Source organism: Equus caballus, chromosome 19, assembly GCF_041296265.1.
Source record: "Equus caballus isolate H_3958 breed thoroughbred chromosome 19, TB-T2T, whole genome shotgun sequence".
Classification (NCBI taxonomy): domain Eukaryota; kingdom Metazoa; phylum Chordata; class Mammalia; order Perissodactyla; family Equidae; genus Equus; species Equus caballus.
This window is the reverse complement of record NC_091702.1, coordinates 7,601,250-7,620,761: the sequence shown is the minus strand read 5'-3', so window position 1 is coordinate 7,620,761 and position 19,512 is coordinate 7,601,250. Positions and strand designations below refer to the sequence as shown.

The 19,512-nt window shown below is 52.9% G+C and overlaps 1 protein-coding gene across 3 annotated transcripts; it reads left to right on the top strand.

Annotated features, from left to right (window-relative positions):
• Positions 1 to 2,766: 2,766 nt before the first annotated feature.
• Positions 2,767 to 19,281, top strand: LOC138919071 (ral guanine nucleotide dissociation stimulator-like). Of its 3 annotated transcripts, XM_070243104.1 has the most exons (17): positions 2,767 to 2,918; positions 3,329 to 5,066; positions 6,266 to 9,351; positions 9,818 to 9,928; positions 10,681 to 10,791; positions 11,821 to 12,002; positions 13,358 to 13,551; positions 13,694 to 14,073; positions 14,832 to 15,047; positions 15,402 to 15,505; positions 16,008 to 16,077; positions 16,185 to 16,211; positions 17,136 to 17,204; positions 17,638 to 17,712; positions 18,266 to 18,298; positions 18,665 to 18,786; positions 18,993 to 19,281. In XM_070243104.1, exons 3-17 carry the CDS (start codon positions 9,226 to 9,228, stop codon positions 19,027 to 19,029), a joined length of 1,857 nt encoding a protein of 618 aa, XP_070099205.1. In that variant the 5' UTR covers positions 2,767 to 2,918; positions 3,329 to 5,066; positions 6,266 to 9,225; the 3' UTR covers positions 19,030 to 19,281. The 3 variants fall into 3 exon arrangements, with proteins under 3 accessions (XP_070099205.1, XP_070099206.1, XP_070099207.1); XM_070243106.1 differs by lacking the exons at positions 9,818 to 9,928; positions 10,681 to 10,791; positions 16,185 to 16,211 and having other exon boundaries at positions 2,769 to 2,918; positions 6,266 to 6,415; positions 17,638 to 19,281; XM_070243105.1 differs by lacking the exons at positions 6,266 to 9,351; positions 9,818 to 9,928; positions 10,681 to 10,791; positions 16,185 to 16,211 and having other exon boundaries at positions 2,768 to 2,918; positions 17,638 to 19,281.
• Positions 19,282 to 19,512: the final 231 nt, after the last annotated feature.

Sequence of the window (19,512 nt, the reverse complement as noted above, 5' to 3'; positions counted from 1 at the left end):
TATTCTGTGTGCTCTTGAGAAGAATGTGTATTCTGCTGCTCTTCAATACAATGTTCTTAGTATTTAATGTCATTTATTTCTGCCGTTTCCTTAGTTTCTGTCTGGATGTTCTATCCATTGTTGAAAGTGGGGTCTTGAATTCTCCGACTTTCAACTTGTATAATGTAGTCTTCAGAATACATAAATATCTCTTAGAAGTCAGTAATAAAAGAGAAATAAAACAATTAAAATAGGCAAACGGTTGGAATAGACATTTCTCCAGAAGATATCCAGATGGCCCATAAGCACAAGAGAGATGCTCGATGTCATTCATGATTAGGGAAACGGAAATTCAAACCACAATGTGCTACTGTTTCGAACTCAGTATGTAGGCTGTATTCAACATAAAGGAAAATCACAAGTGTTGGTAAAGATGAGGAGCAAGGGGAGCCCTCATACATCACTGGTGAGAATGTAAAATGATGCAGCCACTGTAGAGAATAGCCTTGCATTTCTTAAGATCTTCGAGCAATCAGTACCATTGAGCTGGATAGTCCGTTGTGAGGCAGCTCCAAAAGAACATGGAAAACATATGGTCACTCACAGGAAAACCTGTCCATGGACATTCGAAGCAGCAGTATTCGCAGTAGTCCAAAAGTGAAAGAAACCCAACTTTCTACCAAATTATGAACACATAAAGCAAATGTGGCATATTGATACTATGGGATATAACACAGCCCTAAAAAGGAGGAAAGCACTGCGACGTGCTCGGCCCTGGATGATCCTTAAAAAAAGTGTCTAATTGCAGTGGTACACAAAGCCACAGGTTCTTTGATTCCATTTGAATGAAATGTCCAGAATACCAAATCCGCAGGGAGAGAAAACAGATGAGGTGCTTCCATGGCCTTGGGTTAGGGCAAAGCACAGAGGGAGTGAGTGTGGTTTCTTTTCAAGGTATTAAAAATGTTCTGGAATTAGATAGTAGTGATAGCCACACAACATTCTCATTGTCCTAAACCTCACTGACTTGTGTACTTTTAAATACTGAAAATGGTGTATTTTATGCTGAGCAGATTTTCTTCAGTGAAAATTTGAAATTAGGGTAATTCATGCAGCTATTAGGGGTAAGGCACGGTGTAGCCCTGAGAGTAAACATCTGATTAGGGTCTAGAGGCAAGTATGAAAATCACACAAGCAACAGTCTGAGATCCAGTCCATAGTCATGGTCTCCACCTTGAAAAGACCAGCCGAGAAAATAGCTCAGTGGTCTTGGGGGCCCTGGGAATCTGTTCAGAGATCTCGGTTATACTCGACAATATTCTCACCTCTTGGACCCTCTGGTGTAGGTAGGTTTGAACTTGTCAGTTGTTGATGTACATGCAGGTGGTAGACCATGGGAGGGCCCCGACCCCTCCTTCCTTGGCCAGTAGAGATAGTCTGAGGCCAGGTGGTTTCCTAAAACCATTTGGCAGAGACTTAGACGACTGTCCTACAAGGAGTAGAATAGAGTCTCATGGAGCTGCTGTCCGTGTTGGGTTGTTTGTCCACACTTCTGGGTGGCCTCAATTACCTGCTTTTCTGTGGCTAGGGCCACTCCTCTATGTCAGTCCAGTCATCCTAGTAGAACAGACATATCTCTTTGGGTCGGTGGTAGCCTGTCAGGGCAGGAAACTCAGGGACTTGTGGCCTGTGGGGTGCACCTCTAGGGGCAGGTCGGTGGAGACAATGATGTACTGCAGAACATCGCCTGGGGAAAGCTGGTCAGAGGATGTGGGGGAGAGCGGGGTACCAGGGAGCGCCTTGTGACGTGCGCCCACAGGAAGACCCGAAAGTGGACGTTCCCACTTTAAAATATTCACAGGGCTCTTGGTGGTCAAACCAGTGATTGGTGCCCATCCAGTGGCTCCCTGTGCTCTACGATTCCAGGTGATACAATCAAAGCGTGTGTGGGCCAAGAGCTGCTTGTGCCCGGGCACAGAATCACCAAGGTGGCCTCAAAGGCTCCCCCAAAATGACTCCTCAAAAAACAGCTGGGGCAGAAAATGTGTGGAGTATTTTGAAGGGAAGCTTGGGGCAAAGATGCTGTTCGATGGAGCTGGCTAAAATTGAGTTTCTCATCAGGGCAGGCACTTCAGCTGGGGTACCGGTGATTGGAGGCCATGTGACAGGCCCACCAGTTTCTGAGTCCCGATGCTGGGCAGCCCGCTCAGCCCACTGGACTGATGAAGTGGTGCTTACGAAGCCTCTTGCTGGCCTTGTGGAAAGCAGGGCAGTGTGGTGGGAGAAGTCGTGATAGTGTCAGAGGGAGTCATGGCGGGGATTGCGGTGTGGAAGGGGGAGAACTGGAGGCAGGGGCAATGGATGTGTGACCAACAATGGTCAGGAAGGGAAACCCGGGTGTACCTGGGGCCAGCAGGGGGCCAGCAGAGTCATGTGTCAAAACCAGACGGCGGGCCCCAAGAGGAGCCTCTTACCCACCTCACCAAACTGAGTCTTGACTTCATTAGATTTTCGACTCTCCCGGAAACAGAATCTTAAACCAGTGGATCAGGAATCCCCCAATCAGTACTAGGTAGGTATTCCACGTCATAGACTGCTGCTGTCCCCTGAGGAAAGTAACCTTGCAATAAGCCAGCCACCTTCCCGCCTGCTGTGACTTCTTTTCCTTCTCCCTTCTGCCTTTCAAAGTCTTTCATTCCGTACAGCTCCTTGGAGCTCCTTTCTATCTGCTAGACTGGATGCCTCTGGGTGCAGGAATTGGTGAATAAAGCAATGGAGTTCTTTAGACTTACACAGTTGCATTTTGTTTCTTAACGGCTTGGTGGCAGCAGTGGGATTGGAAGGAGACTTCTCATGGCTTCGCGGATGAGAAACACAAGCGTTGGTAGCCATGAAGCCTTTGGATTCTCCGTCTTTTTTCCTGTTTCTGAGGGCCATGGGTAAGCGTCTTGTGTATCTCAGATCCGCTGTCCTTGCATTGAGCTCCTGGGCTAAGTGACTTTCCAGGCGCAGGTTAACGGGCCAGTGTAGTCTGACAGGATGCTCTAGCAGAGCATCTGTCTCAGCCCTGGGTTCGTCCACAGTGCCAGTCAGAGTCTTAGCAGGCAGCTGGAGCTGGCAGATGGTTCCCTGGGACGCTGAGTCTCTAGCCCTTGGTTAGTCCACAGTCCCAAATTTGGTGGGGTCCGCTGGTTCTGCCTGCAGTGCCGACTGTTAGGGTCTGCTGGTTCCGTGCGTAGTTCTGGCCAGGGGAGAGGGTGGCACAGACGTGTGCTACATCCACATCCAGTCCTTGAAAACTTCCCACATGCATTTGACACGCATTTTTCTCTCCCTTGACTGGATGCAGATGTCGATGAGTTCTGAGGAAATGCTGAAGGCACAGTGTGGAGGAATTCTGGGACCCTGCGTGACTACTTGGAAGAGTGCTGTCCCCTCCACCTGAACAACCACCCGGCACTACCAGAAATGAGAGGCGTCCTGTGATCGTGGATTGGAAGCCTCCTTGTTGTTAAGATGTCAGCTTCCTCCAAAGAGATGAAGCAATTAAATGCAGTCCTTATCAAAATCCCAAGGACATTTTGTGCTGAAAGACACCCATCCTAAAATTCATATGGAATCTCAAGTATGCCCAGATGTCTAAAATAGTCTTGAAAGGAAGTACTAAGTTGGAGGACTCTCTTTTTACTGATGTAAAACTTGCTGCAAACCTACAGTATCAAAACAGCATTGTAACGGCATAAAACAGACACATAGAGCATCGGAACAGAATAGAGAGCCCAGAAATAAGGTGGCCAAGGTTGTTCAACGTGGAAAAGACAGTCTTTTCAACCAGTGGTTCCTGAAAAAGTGGATATTTTCATGCAAAATCTAAACTTGGATTCTGACCTCACACCAGATATAAAACTTAATTCTCAATGGATCAAGACCCAAATGTAAGAACTGAAACACTTTGAGGAAAACATGGGACAAAACGTTTCACAATAGGACTTGGCGATGATTTCATGGATATGACACTCAAGGCATGGGCAATAAAAAACAGAGTACAGACGCCAAAATTCGTGAATATTAAAACCTTTTCTGCCTCTGAAGACAACCTCAACAGAGTAAAAACACAACCCATGCAGCATGGGAGCCCATATTTGCAAATGATCTATCTGACAAGGGCTGAATATCCAGAATAGACATAGAACTTCTCAACTCAACAACAAAAAAACAAACAACCCAAATCAAAAATGAGCAAAGTACTTGAATAGACTTTTCCTCCAAGAAGATACGCAAATGGTCAACAAGGATCTAAAAAGATGCTTAATGTGACTAATCACTGGGGAAATGTAAGTCAAAATCTCAATGAGACATCACCTCACATCCATGTGACGGCACCCCCAAAAATCAGACAGTGAAGAAAGGCATGCTGGCAAAGATGTGGAGTTATTGGACCCACGTACACTGTGGCTGGAATGTAAAATGGTATAGCTGCTGTGGAAATCAGCATGGCATTTCATTAAAACAATTAAAAATAGAATCACTAAATGACCCAACAATTCTACTACAGGATATATACACCTCAGAGCTGAAAAGTTGGTCTCAAAGACATATTTGAACACCCATATTCACGGCATCATTGTTCATGATCGCTGAAACGTGGAACACCCCAAGGATCCATCCAGGGATGAATGGAGAAGCAACATGGGCATGTATATATATACAATTGCATGTTATTCATCCTTAAAAACTAAGGATATTCTGAGATATGAGACAACATGGATGAACCTTTAGGAAATTATGCTAAATGAAATCAACCAGTCCCAAAAATACTGGCCTTGTGTGACTCCACTTATATGGCATTCCTGAAATGGTCAGATTCAGAGAGACGGACAGCGGATGCTGTTGGCCAGGGGTGGGAGCAGGGGAAGGGGAGTGACCGATGAGTGGGGACAGAGCTTCAGTTCTGTGGGGTGACAAGAGTTCTGAAGATGGACTGTGGTGATGGCTGCACCACCGTACGACTGTGGCCAACACACTGAAGATGCGCGTAAGGAAGTCAATGTGCTTGATGGCGTGCACACAGAAAAATGGGCCAGACGGTAAGTTTCACATTATGTGCGTTTTAAGCCAATAAAAATAGATTTTCTGTTAAAAGTGCAAATACAAAGAAATGAGCAGAGGATGATTTAGTGTTTCCATTCGTGCCCTTCCATTCTGACCCTGGTGTTTGTCTCAGCCCTTGTACCTGAGGCAACTTTGATCAGACAAATGTTTTCATTCTGGGCCTAAGAGAACCTTGAAATCAGAATTATACAGAACTCTGCAAAATTTTTGTGACCATGTATTTTTCAGAGAAAACATAGTAAGACATTTTTAATATTAAATTTAAGTTTGTTTTATATCAGTTTCAGGTCTACATCAGAATGATTCAATATGTGTGTATATTGTGAAATGATCACTATAAGAAGTCTGGTTGACGTCTATCATCAAGAGTTACAAATGTGTTTCTTGTGATGAGAACTTCTAAGATTTACGCTATTAGTGACTTTCAAAATGCAATATAGTAGTATTAATTCCTTGACTGCTATAAAATAAGCACCATAAAACAATTCCAGTGTATCCATTTTGTTATTAATTCACTGAATCTATTTTTTCTCAGAATCAATTAATTGTTATGCAAATGACTGAATTTCTTTTAATCTACATCATAATGTACTGACTACAGGTTCTGACATTTTAAGTTTTGTTTAGGTGTTATTCTTTCTAGCAAGTAAACTTTCCTGAATCTTATCAGTCATATCAAAATATATTCGGATGTATTTCTTCTTCCATCGATATTTAGTCACTGATAAAGTTCACCGTGTGCCATTTTAACCATTATCAGTTTTGTGTGCTGAGGGTGATTTTACCCAGTAATAGACACCGTGTAGGTTCGAAGTCTCCTTGGAGGATAAACAGTGGGGGGAGGTCAAAGCATGGAACTTGTTTCATTTGCAGAGGGTCCATTTTGACTTTGCTCTTACAAAACGTGTTCTTTGTCCATTTGGGAATCTGAGGCCCAGAAAGTTGGAGGGACTGACCCAGACCTCAGGAGGGGGTCAGAATCCAGAGAATCCGGCAGGGCTCTGGCTTCCTCGGCCAAGGCTCAACCCCTTCCCTTCGGGTTTTCTTTGGAAACAGGGACCTCATGGTCCTAGGGGAGCCCTGCCCACCCCGTCCATGGGGGGGCCATCTTCCTGTTGGCATCCAATCATGCACAGGCACACTCACACCGATTTCTCCTGTGTGGACCATGCAGGGACCCCAGGAAAGAGCAGACACCAGGGAAGTGACAAGAGGCCGAGGAGAAGGCAGTTGGAGGCAGCTCTGCCATGAACAGTAGCATCCCTCCTCCTGGCTACATGACCAGAAGGCCCGAGACGGACCGAAGAATCCCTGAGGTTTCTAGGTGTGTACCTGTTCCAAGGGCATCCCTGACCCAGCCTGGAGGGCACAGGACTGGGGAGCTGGAGTCCACTTCTGTGGGCACCTGCTACTCTGAGGAGCCGTTCTCCTCTTGTGTAGACATTGGGTAGAGGAGAGAAGACCTTGGTGTCCTCCTGTGTAAAGTGGAGTGCGTCCAGCGGGTGACTCCCTGGGTTCCGTATGATGCTCACGAAGGGTCTATGGCCCTTGGTTCTCCATCGATGACGCCCTGTGCTCTGAGCACCTGAGAAAATGCTTTCCCACCTGCAGGAGATCCTTTAGAACTGAGAGAGGTTTGGGGGTTCGGGTGGATGAGAACTTGGGATAAGGAAGAACATGCCAGAGCACTGTGAACTAAGGCCAGAGTCCAGGGACAAGACCAGTCCTTGTTGGACCCCCGAGGTCCTCAATTGGCTGGAGAGGAGAATCATTGCCTTGGTTGAGGTCAGGATGCCTGAGAAAAAAGGACACCCAAGTGGAGGGACAGAAAGATGAGGGAGAGGGAGGCTCCTGAGGTTCCTCCCACGGCCTGGAAGCCTGCAGGTCCTGCTCCTTTACCCCTGGGACAGTGGGGAGCCTCTGCCTTGAGGACACCCAAAGAGACTTCCTGTGTGGTGGCTTCTGCCAGGGCTGCAGTGCTGGTGCTGGCCACCAGGGGGCAGGCAGCCTCCAGCGTCAGTGGTGCCCAATGAGGTTGGGTTTTCACTGTTGTCACTTCTATTGGGATGTAATTGCCACACAGCACTGCCTAAGTTAACACTGCTGTGTGGTACATTTCAAAATTGCTAAGAACCAAGAAGCTAAACTTCTCATCACAAGCAAACACTTACTTTTCTGTTTTCGGTGACGGATGTTAAGTGAACTGGTGGTGTCATTGCGCAGGCTGTGTGCATCCAGTCCCTGTGCTGACTTCTTAAACTTACACGGCGCCCACTCAGCCTGCCTCAGCTGCTGGAGCAGTGAATAGCTGTGCAGAGGCCTTTCCGGCTGTGCCCCGCGTCAGAGAGAACTCACTCCTCCTGGTACTAGCGCTCCTCTCCACAGTCTGACTTGGTGAAGAGCAGGAGGAGGGGACACGAGTTTCACAATTCTTCACTCAGCGACTGTGCACCGAGCACTCACCCTGTGCCAGGTGCTCAGGTGGGTGTAAGTGCAGGGCTGACAGTGACTGAGTGGTCCCTGCCGGTCAGGAGCTCACACTCTGGAGGGGACAAGGACAAAAGCATGAAAGCAAAGACATGAGAGGGGAAAGAGCCAGCGCTGAGGGGACATTCAGGGGCCTGTGTGGGAGGGCTGGGGGTCACCGGGTAGGGGTCTGAAAGGCCTCACTGGGGTGACATTTCCTGGGACCAGAATGACAAGAGGGAGCCAGCCCTGCACAAGTCTGGGAGCGGCGTGTCAGGGAGAAGGCACCCCTGCTGTAGACGCTCATGGGCAGAAGGGGGTTTGGCCAGAGGATGTGAGAAAGGTGGCCAGTGTGGCTGGAGGGAGCCTGGGGGGAGAGAGGAGGCGGCGGAGGGCAGGGCCAGATCCTGGGGCCTGAAATCACGGTTCCAGTGCCTTGCATCTGTAAACGGCAAATGCCTCATATCTCACAATTTTTGTGGTTGAGGAATCAGACATAGATTAGCTTGGTTCTTCTGCTCAAGATGCCTCAAGGCCGCGGCAGCGGCCTCAAGTGATGCTCGACTGGCAGAGAATTTCCTCTCAGGTTCACTCAAAGGAGTCGAGGTGCACTTTGGACTCAGAGCATGGGTTCCTTTCTGTCTGTTGGCCTGGGTGCTGCCTCGGTTCTCTCCCATGTGGGCCTCTGTGTATGGCAGCTCAAAACGTGTGTGCTTGATTCCACAGCTCAGGGACAGGAGAGCGAGAGAGACACGGGAAAGAGAGAGAGACGGAACTTAAGAGAGGGAATAAGAAAGAAGTGAGAGACTTTCTGTGTTTAAAATTTAGACATGACACTCGTCCACATTGGCTGTGTTCTGTTGGCGAGAGCCAGTCACTAAGCACTCAGCGGTCACACAGGAATCTGTGAGGGATGTGTGTACCACGGGTGGGGATCTCTGGGAGCCACGGTGAAGGCTGCCCACCTCACAGATCAAGATGAGGCTCTTGGGTCTCTTTCTAAACAGAAGAGGAAACAATGGAGAGGTTTGAATCCAGAGGATGACAGTGTCTGGATTTCATTCATCAACCCTCTCCTTGTGCTGACATTGAAATGAGGCCAAGAGAGGAAGTGCCTGTTGCAATAGCGCATTGCTGAACCCAGGCCTGGTTTGAGTGGTGTTCATGCTACATCCCTTCTCGTAATTCTTCCATCTCTTTGTTTGTGCATTCCTTGCACTTGACACCACCTCACAGGTGGTATGGATATTATTTCATATACACCTGATGATGTCCCTAGCAAGTAGATTCTAGGCAGATTCCCCTTGGGCAGGTTTGGAGACTGGGGAGGCCCTGAGAGGCACAATGAGTTTTCCAGGACAGAGAACTGGTAAGACAAAGGAGGTCTGAATTCTGCTCTGCCTCCTCAAAGCTGGGACCCTCATCACATTCCCAGGGAGCTGTGGCTGGGGCTGTGGAAGCTCCTCATGTAGAGTTAAGAAGAAGACATGGGGGTGGTTTGGGTAGGTCCGATTACAGGAAGCAGCCCAGGTAATGGAATCTTGAAAAAGTGACCTCACTTCCTTGGCGATAGACCCCAACAGATTTAGAACTCTGGTAACCAGGCAGTTAATTCTAGAGACAGACCCCTAGCCAGTTCATTTGACTGGCGACACTTCAGAGTACAACATGTTTACTTGTTGTGTACCAGTTTTCAGAGGCTCTAGGCTCAGGAAAGCCCAGAGTGTGAGACTGTTGTGTTGTTGTGGACATCGGATCAAGCCTCATGGCCAATTTGGCAGGAGGTACCCAAAGGTAATGTGGGGCAGCCCAGGGCAGCCCACTGTAGGGCAGGACACAACTCGGATCCCACCTGAGCAGCCCCATAGCCCTTGCACCTTGTGTGAGGGTTTGTGTGTGAGTGTCGGTGTGTGTGTGTACGCGTGGGCGCTGTGCGGGAAGGCAGCAGGTGAGGAGTGGGTCCCTCCTGGGCAGGAGGAGAGGGTTATGTGCTGTCAGCCAGGTGAGTCTGTCATATTGATACCCCGGGGCTTGGCTGGCAGCCTGAGCAGCTGGGTGCTGGGATCAAGCTGCTCTGCCCTTGTGTTAATCCTGAGGCGTAGAAGTTTCATCTAGTTCCCTCCCTGGTCAGATGTCTGTGCAGACGTCCCTCTGTGCCTGAATTAGGGAACAGAATTCCTCATGGGGGTGTCCCCCTGTGGCGATGTGCAGGCAGGCCCCTGATGCCTCCTGGCCCATCTGCCGGGCACTGTCTTTCCAGAACTCCACGCAGGAGATCTTTGAAGAGCTACATGATGGGTTCGACTTCTCTCCCTCCCTAGTCAAGGGGCAGGAGCAGCAGGCCGCCAGCAGCATCCTGTGCCGGTCTGAGGTGAGAGCAGGAGCAGAGGGTCTCCCCGCCCACCACCCCAAGATGTTCAGGTTGGGCCTGGAACCCAGGTCCGAATCTGAGCACACCCCTGGTGCCCTCACAGGGCTTTCCCACTGAGTGTCCTACGGCCTTACTCCCAAAGGAGTCTGGGCCTCCTCTCCTCCCCAGCCAGCTGAGGGCTCGGGTGGAAAGACACTCTCCACATGTTTCTTGGAATCGTAGAGGAAAGGTTTACTGTTGTTGTCACTTCTCACGAGGCCATGAGGACCTTAGCATTTTGCTCCTGTTTTGATTGATGTAACTTCCCGGCTGGGAAGCTGTAGCACTCAGCGCCACTGTCCTTGCAGACCTGCTCCAAGCCTCACAAATCATCACACTTGCTAGGCTGATTACACACAAAGAGCATGGGCGTGGATTACAGGATTCTATACATTTCTCTGCACCTTGTCATCTCACAAAACACTTCGAATCAGAGCAGTTTGTTACGTGCTGTAAAACTGGTGAGTCTGTGATATTCATACCCCAGGCTGGCAACCTGAGCAGGTGGGTGCTGGGGATCAAGCTCCTCTGCCCTTGTGTTAATCCCGAGCCTTAGAAGTTTCATCTAGTTCCCTCCCTGGTCAGATGTCTGTGCAGATGTCCCTGTGTACCTGAACTAGGGAACAGAAATTCTCATGGGGGTGTCCCCCTATGGCGATGTCCAGCAGGCTCCTGATGCCTCCTGGCCCGTCTGCCGGGCATTGTCTTTCCAGAACTCCACTCAGGAGATGTTTGAAGAGTTATGTGTTGGGTTCGACTTCTCTCCCTCCCTAGTCAAGGAGCAGGAGCAGCAGGCCACCAGCAGCATCCTGTGCCGGTCTGAGGTGAGAGCAGGAGCAGAATGTCTTTACCCCCACCCCCCCAAGATGTTCAGCGTCGGCCTGGAACCCAGGTCTGAATCTGAGCACACCCCTGGGGCCCTCACAGGGCTTTCCCAACGGAGTGTCCTACGGCCTTGCTCCTGAAGGAGTCTGGGCCTCCTCTCCTCCTGAGCCAGCTGTGGGGTAGGGTGGAAAGACACTCTTCACGTTTCTTGGAATCATAGAGGAAATGTTTAATGTTGTTATCACTTTTCACGAGGCCATGAGGACCTTAGCATTTTGCTCCTGTTTTGATTGCTGTAACTTCCCGGCTGGGAAGCTGTAGCACTCAGCGCCACTGTCCTTGCACACCTGCTCCAAGCCTCACGAATCATCACACTTGCTAGGCTGATTTACACATAAAGAGGATGGCGGTGGGATTACAGGATCCTATACATTTCTCTGCTACTTGTCATTGCACAGAACACGGCAACTCATTGTAGGCCGCTCAGGTCAGGAGCTGAGGCCTTAAGTGACTTCATCATATTCCACAGAGGAGGACATTTTGCACAGTGATTCAGCCTTTCGATGCTGTTGGACCTTGACATGACCCAATTCTGTTGCCATTTGAGCCAGCACTGCAGGGCACATTTTAAGCGTGTCCGAATAGACTCTAAGTTTTCCAGGTCTGCCATGACATAGATCCGCAGATTGGCAGAAGGTCACTAATCATCTCTTTGCTCCTGTCTGTGGTGGGGATGTTCATTGATGACTCCCTGGGATAATGCTCTTACCTCAGGCTCTTAATGCACAGAGGTACAATTGTTCCTCAGGTCACAGAATGCCTTGAAGGTACTGAGTGTTTGTCATTCCCCTAAAAATCAAATTGTACTTTTAAGTCCAAAACCATTTTCAAGGCGGGCTCTCGTCCCTCTTGCACAACTTCCTGAGGTGCTGGGAGGTTCTGGTCTGAGCTCCAGACCCTGATGCTCCTGGTGGTTCATGGTGATTCCACTGACTCTGTGTCCCTCCTTGTCCACGTGGTATGCCAAGGAACCCACCCTGTCCGTGGCTGAGGCCCGCACGATGCTGACCCTCAAGGCAGGCGCAGTGCAGAAGGTGGTAGGCTGCCTGCAACCGTCTTTCCACGGCAGATCCATCTCCGTCACCACCTTCCCGTGTGTGTACCAGGCCTTCTACCCGACCCCACAGGTCCTGGACCAGCTGCTCCAGAGGTGAGTGCCCACCCCTCCACAGCACAGCAGGGAGTCTCCTACCTAATAAACGTGTGCCTTGGGAACGTCCCCACACCTCTCTGAGCGTCACCTTGCTCATCCAAATAGTGGGGTGGTAAGAGGATGAACCTCACAGGGTCACTGAAGGAAATCACGGGAGAAAGCACGGCAGACGCTTGCCTGGTGCCGGACTCCACAGAAGGGGCTGCTGCTCATGCTGCGTGTCCTCACGCTTACAGCTTCCATCCCCAGTGAGGAGACTCCCTGCCTCTCCCCTCGCTGGCCTGTGGCCTTCCTGAGTGTGGAAAAGTACATGAAAGCAAACTGTTTTCCTATTGGCAAGACAATTTAGCGAGTCCATCTAGCTGATCCTGGTCCTTGTCTTCGGTGCGGCCAGAGCAGTGGTCTCTGTGGGCAGCAGAGGAGACGCAGGCCCACTCAGAATTCTGGGAAGGCTCTGGATGGGGTTCATTCATTCAATACCATATGTTAAGCTCCTACTACATTCATACCCTTTCCTACACACTAAGGATGTCCAATGAAGGAAGCAGACACTATCCCTGGGGCTCAATTCTAGCCTGAGAGCTAGAAGCTCACTTCTGGGCATCGTGAGTATTCATGCCCAGAGGACGTTAGATGTCACACCCTCTTGGCCTCCTCTAGATATGGACGCATGCTCTCATAGTCAGACCACGATGACAGACCTCAAGGACCAACTAAGACCATGAGTGGTGTTGGGTCCAGCGGGAGGGCCTCCTGTGTCCACAGAAGGGGCTAGGAGACCATGGGGACTGTGGCTATGGATGGACTGGCAGACCCTGGATCTCACACCTCTTGGGGTTTCTGTGGGAGGCCTGAGGTCTGCGGTCTTCCCTACAGGAGGAAATGAATCAAAGAGACCTGTTCACGGTGTGCCAGTCCCGCCATGGGAAGCAGAGGAGAGGCTGGGCTGAGTCGGCCACTGAGAGACTCCTCGCTTCCACAGTTCCCTCTCCCTCTCCCTGCCCTCTGCACATGCACCTCTCCTAAGCACCGCCACTGGGGCCCAGAACAGTAGGTGGTGAGCAGCCTGGTCACAAATCTGCCTCCAACCTCAGTCCTGATGCTCGAGCGTGGAGGATGGGGCAGGCTATGTCCAGGCCCTTTGGGAAAAGAGTGTCAGGTGGAAGACCAGACTCACACAGGCTCTCTGTTAGATTGGCTGATGACCAGGCCTTCCAGTGCAAGGACAGCCACCCAGGGATTGGAGTGGCTGGTCCACCCTCTGGGGCTCAGGCACAGAGAAGGTGCTGTGGGAACACAGTGTGGAACAGCAGGCCAGGCCTGTGACTCTCTTCACACATGCCTCTCCCCAGTGCCCTCTCTCCCATCTGGGGCCCCCGGCCTCAGGAGAACTCCCAGGATATGTGGCAGATGCTGCGCCACTCCAGGATCAACCTGACGTTGGCGTATCTCCAGGACCTCTTGCCTGGCTCGGTCCTGAAGCACCAGGCCACCCCTCTTCTCATCCAGGTGGACCTTTTCCAGGCCACTGAGTTGGAGACAGAGGGTAAGGGAGACCGTAGGCCTGGAAGACTACCCCAGTGGGTGGGTCACGACTGGGGATTCATTTAAAGACAGTGGGATCTTTCCTGTTTGGGGAAAGGCACGTGGAAAGCAACTTATGTAGCTGACCCTTTCTCTTTCTCCAGCTCCTGCCCCAGCTCCAGCACTTCTGCCAGGTGCAGAGGCGGAAAAGGGGCCACATCTGGAGCTGGACGGAACTCCAGTTCTATTTCTGCCATCACTTCTAGCGCTGGAACCGGCAGCAGCGCCCTCAGCTGCTCCAGACCCCGAGCGAGTGCCATCAGCAGCCCCAGCCCAAGTGCCAGGTCCTGAACTGGACTCAACGGGACCAAGGGGTCTGCTGGGATTTCCACCTCAGGCTCCAGTAACAGCCGCAGACTCAGCTCCGGTTCCAGAGGCTTCCCACCCCTGTCGAGTGACCGGGAAGAAGCAGCCCGATGGGAAGCCTAGCCTCATGGCCTTCTCCCCAAGGGACGTGGCAGAACAGCTGACGGCCATTGACGCGGTGAGCACCCGGGTTCTCAGGGCGGGGTGGGGCAGGCCACCCCTATGCCATCAGCTGGCCCAGACCTGCTTTTCCCTGTGGCGGCTCCTGTGACCTGGGTCCCAATCCCAGCTCCACCACTTCCCAACCATGGGATCTGGGCAACTCCCCAGCCTTCGTGTTCCACCCTCACACTGTAGAGATGGGGACCAAGAGGCCCTGCTGGACAGAGGGGCTGAGCACATGGAGTGAAGTAGAACACAGAGGAAGCCTGGTGGGGCTTGGCCCTAGAGGTCGGGGAGGAGAACTCACTGTGTGCAGCCAGGAACTCAGGCGGCCCAGCCATCTGCTCGGGATGCTCAGCAGCCTCAGCATTTGTGATGCACCAGTCGTGTACTTCACTAAAAGGGAGACAACCTGACAAAGCCCGTGGGTGTAGCTGGCACAGGGGAATGTGCAGCGGAATGGGGCCTGGGACCAAGGATGCTCAGGATGCAGGGAGATGCCCCCTTGGGAGGAGCCAAGCGGAGCAGCCCTCTGGAGCTTGCAGTTTGTGGGGGTGGGCTGTGTGTAAATGATCCTGTCCTTTCCCCACCAGTCTGGAGTCCCGGGTCCTCCTGTGCTGGGTGCTCTCAGTGGAAGAACAATGAAAGCGAGGGGCTCCCACCACGCTGAGAACACATCCTCAGCTTCCTGAGCCCCTCCTTAGACCGGTGACTCCTGCTTGGACACTCAGCTGGGCCGTGGCAGGGCTGAGTGACACTCCCCCTCCTCCCCAGGAAGTGTTCAAGAACGTCGAGCCCTCTGAGTGTCTGGGCTCCACCTGGGGCAAAAGAAACCGGCCCGGACATGAGAACGTGGCACCCACCGTCTGGGCCACAGTGGTGCAGTTCAACAGAGTAGTAAAGTGCGTCATGACGTCCTGCCTTGGGGACCCAAACGTGACGGCCCGGGGCAGGGCCAAGGTTCTGGAGCGGTGGATCGAGGTGGCCAGGGTATGCGGGGGGAGACCCTCTCCAGAGCCGTGGAACTGCCCCTTCTCCTTGATCAGCTCTCAGGACTGAAGGCTGCACTCTAAGCCCCTGCACAGTTGCTAGGTCCTTCCTGTCAAGGGCACACTGACCTTGACTCGCATGTCCCAGTGGTGGGATGCTCACTTCCTCCCTGGCTCCTTCCTACTTTGAGCGAAATTCCTCCTCCTGGAAGTGTTACTCTTTGGTCCACCTGTGCCCACCCTGGCGCCCTGGCCCTCTGTCCCACTCAGGAGGGGAGAGTGGAAGGGAGGGGGACTGAAGCCAGATCAGACAGGGCTCCTGCTCCCCCTCCCAGCTCCTCCTCTCCCTCCTCAGGAGTGCCGAGCCTTGAGGAACATCTCCTCCCTGCACGCAGTCCTCTCGGCTCTGCAGAGCGTGCCCATACACAGACTGAAGAAGACCTGGGGGAAGGTCTCCAGGTGGGGAGGCCTCTCCACAGGAGGACCAGGGGGAGGAGGGCGCTCCCACGTGTCTGCCATTGCCCTCTCGTCGGCTGGAGCTTCCTGGGTGGCAGTAAGCCCTGGGCACAGGGCCTGGGTGGGTGTGCAGTGTCCCTGATCCTCACTGGCAACTTAGGCCCCCAGTTCTGCTTCAGGAATCAGGTTCCCTGGCTGTCACATAGTAGGTTGAACCAAAGTGGAGATTTTCAAGTGTTTGCCATACAGCAGCAGAACTCTGTGCCCAGTGGAAAACCAAACTGGTCAAAATACAGCTGCTGCATAGAAAAGGGAGTGGCAGCCCCAGGTGACCAACATGAGATCCCCCTCTGCAGTCCCATGGTGACGTCAGTGCTCAGAGGACCCCCACGAAAATCCTCATTCGGGCAGTTTGGATTTTCCAGATTCTAATAGAGAAGGGACTTGCACTTATGCCCCCTGCCCCATTGTTCCTGAGTTTCTCCTTTCTCCTTTCCCCCCTCAGGAAGAGCTGCCGAAAATTTAAAAAGCTCTGTGATGAGGACAACTCCCTTAGCTGGGAGCTGCTCATCAAGGTAGAGTGGAGGCTGGCATGTGGAGGGAGAGGCGGGGTGTGTGGAAGGGGGACGGGGCAGGATGTGGACGGTCATTTCTCACTTGGAGTTTCTGTGTACAATTCCAGTCTTCCCTGGATGAACAGGAAGATGGGGTATGTTTGGTCCATGGGCAGGTGGGGGAGGTGTCTGTGGGGTGGGAAGCCCCGGTCATGGCAGGAAGTGGGGGTGTCTGGGCTGATCCCGGAGGGGATGCTGAGCTGGCCAGTTGAGCAGGGGCTGCCTTTCATTTTGGTCCACGCTGTCAGCACTTAGATTCTTCCAGGCTATTGCATGGATGGGTTGGACGGGCTTATGTTTCTTCCCTGAAGCAGCTCAGTGTGTCTTTAGGAAGCCAGGCCCCCACTGCTCCTTCTGTCTTCACCACTTCTCCACGAGGAGGGCACCCTGCCTGCCCTCGGGATGGGCACTGCCAGGCATTCCCCCAGGCCAGGTGGACAAATGGGCTGCCCAGCCTTGAGTCTGAATGACTGGAGCATGACAGATGTTTGTGCATGTGTGACTCCCCACTGGCCCTACCACGGTCCCTCCTAGTCTGTCCCTGTCAGGAACACTCACCTGGGTCCTAGTCAGCAGTAACTGGTGCCCAGGTGGCTTATGGGAAGTGTCCAGGAAACTGGTGGTGCTCAGTGGATCTTTCCTGAGTGGACCTCATAGGCTTCACATGAAAGAGAAACCGAAGTGTCCTCTCAGCCCCGCCCCACCCTTTCACGCTGCGTGGGGTGAGAGCCAGAACCATGTAGACTGACGCTGAGTCCTCAGGAGCCCCTGCGAGGTAGGGGGAGTTGTCACACTTTCCAGATGAGGAGGCTGACTCAAGGAGGACAGGCGTTCGGCCCAAGGTCACACAGCGAGAGTGTTGGAGCTAGGATTGTTCTAGAATCAGAGTGTGCTGGAGGATGGAGTAGCATGGGTACCAGCTGACTTGGTTCAGACGTCCAGGGCTGAGGTCAGAGGGGCTGAGGAGAAGTGGGGTGAGGGGAGGATGGCCTCCTTGACCCTGTCCTCAATCCTGGCAGAAGCAGCCCTCCAAGTTTGCCACCCTGCTGAGGACCCTGCAGAGAGGCCGGAAGAGGCAGCAGCAGAAGGTGAGTGCGCCTGTGGGGAGGGGCTCCAAGGTCAGAGGAGGGGACTCTGCCCTCCCAGCTGGGGGCTCCAATCCAGAGAGGGGGCCTTCCTCCTGCAGCCCTCCTCCTGTTGCCACAGAGCCTGACACCCGCCCTTAGAAGTGACCAGGAGGAGGGCCTGGGGAGCTGCAGCAGGGTGGGTCGGGAGAGTGTAGGGGCCAAGGATTAAAGGCCCTGTGACCAGCCAAAAGCAGGCCCTGGGAGGTGACCAGGAGGAGTCTGGTGTTCTTGGAGGGTGAGGGGTGGGGATTGAGGGCCGGCTATAAAGGATTTGAGGCTGCTCCATGTGGTGACCCCGGGCTGGGCCAGGAGGCTGAGCATGAGGAGTTTTCAGGGGAGGGTCATGGGGACACCTGAGACCAGGGGCTCATCCCATCTAATCCCAATGGCACAGGGCATCGTCCCCTTCCTGGGCAGCATGCTAACTGACCTGATCATGCTCGATACTGCCATGGAGGATTATGTAAATGTGAGTGAGCCTGGGTGCCAGAAGGGGGTGACCAGGTTGGGACTTGGGAAGACACAGTCACAGCACCAAGACCTGAGTGGTCAGAATGTGGTAACTTCCTGTCATGACAGCCTCCCAGGCTCCCCTGTGGGCTGGGACAGTGTGCCCCTCTTAGGGATGAGGGAACGAAGGCTCCACCTGGAGCCCGTCCCGGGTCCCCAGGCTGGCGAAGCAGCAGAGCTGCCCGCCTGCAGAGCCGCATGGGTTTTGTTGGAGGCGAGAGAGAAGTCGGCCTCCAAGTCAGGCAGCACATTGCTGGAGCTGTCCCTTCCTGCCTGAGGACTCAGCCTCCCTGTCTGTCATCAGAGAGGCTTGGGCTACAGGGTCCTTGAGTGTCGGCCCCCATGTCCTCCCTTCTCTGGAGCCCAGAGCCTGGCCTGGGTCCAAGTCCTGTTTTCTGTCAGGCCCAGCCCCCTCCTGGACCTGGAGCAGGGCACCATGAGAAGGGGTGCACCCGGGGGCTTGTCATAGCTAGGGGGCTCGTTCTGATGGACTTTCGCTGTCTGCCTTCCAGGGCAATGAGATCAACCACGAGAAAAAGAAAAAGGTGAGCAGCTGTGGCCTTCCATGTCAGGGAGGAGAGGGGTGTTGAAACCAGAGACACCCCTGGGCAGAACTCTCATGGGCTCCACCCCCTGTGTCTTACATTTATTGAGAGTGTTGGATGACAGAGAATTAGGAGACCCATCCAGTAGGGGGGTGGGGGCTGCGGTGGGCATCAAGCGAAACTTTGTGCAGGAGGGGCTTATACCCATCTCTGAGAACAGGTAGGACCTGCATGGAATTGGAGGGAGGGAGGGTCCCATGTGAGCAAGGACCCAGGACAAGTCCCCTGCCCCACTCCTCACCCCCTGAAGACCCTGCAGCATCCCCAGCAGGCTCTGTCGGCATCGTCTCCTTTCTCTGGTCCCAGGAACACAGTGTGATGATTGAGATCGTTCAGCTCCAGGAGGCTGCAGAGAATTACAACCTAGAGCCCCAGGAGCTATTCAGGTCCTGGTTCTGGGACATGGAGCAGCTCAGTGAGGATGAGAGGTGAGGCTGGACAGGAGATGAGGAGGAACAGGTGGACTCTCCCTGCTGGCCAGTCCAGAGAGCCTGAGTCCATGGCTCCCTTGTCAGCCCTGACCTGTCCCATGGCTATGGCTAGGGCACCTGGACTCCAGCTGCTGGGCAGATGCTGGGAGGGACACCTGGGCTGTGGATTGTGGGAGGCTCACAGGTGCCACTCTGTCCTGTAGCTACATCCTGTCCTTCCTTCTGGAGCCCCCTTCCTAGTTGGCCAGCAAATCTCTCCAGGCCCAGAGAGCACGGCCATCATGAAGCTGAGGAGGGAGTGAGTGTCCCGTGGCCGTATGTCCTCTTCCTTAGCACTGGGAAGCCAGCTGGGGCACTGAGGGTGCAAGGGCCCCACCGCCTGCCACCCCTTCCTGAGGCCAATTTCCATCTCTGTAGGGGTGAGAATCACTGCTTGTAAATAGTTCATGCCAGATTTGCAGACTGTTGTATTAAAGTCCTGTTTCTCTTAGAGCCTGGGAGTGGTGGTTCTTTCACATTCTGTGCTAATTTAAACGCTGTCCAGACTCTCAGATTCCTCACTGGAGGAAGAAATTTTGCAGTCATCCGATTATTGTGTGTGGGAGAGGGGGGAAGGTGCAGCCCCTCCCTGGCTGCTGAAGGAGACCCCTAAGTGCCCCTCCTCAGAGGACAGGTCCGTGTCAGCATCGTGAAGCTGGGCCAGGAGCAGAGACAGCCCCTTCA

Coding starts and splice junctions, on each gene's coding strand:
- LOC138919071 (XM_070243104.1), top strand. CDS start 9,226: ATGTTTACTTGTTGTGTACCAGTTTTCAGAGGCTCTAGGCTCAGGAAA. Junction 9,929..10,680: donor GCATCCTGTGCCGGTCTGAG/GTGAGAGCAGGA, acceptor TTGTCTTTCCAG/AACTCCACTCAGGAGATGTT. Junction 17,713..18,265: donor CCATGGAGGATTATGTAAAT/GTGAGTGAGCCT, acceptor TCTGCCTTCCAG/GGCAATGAGATCAACCACGA.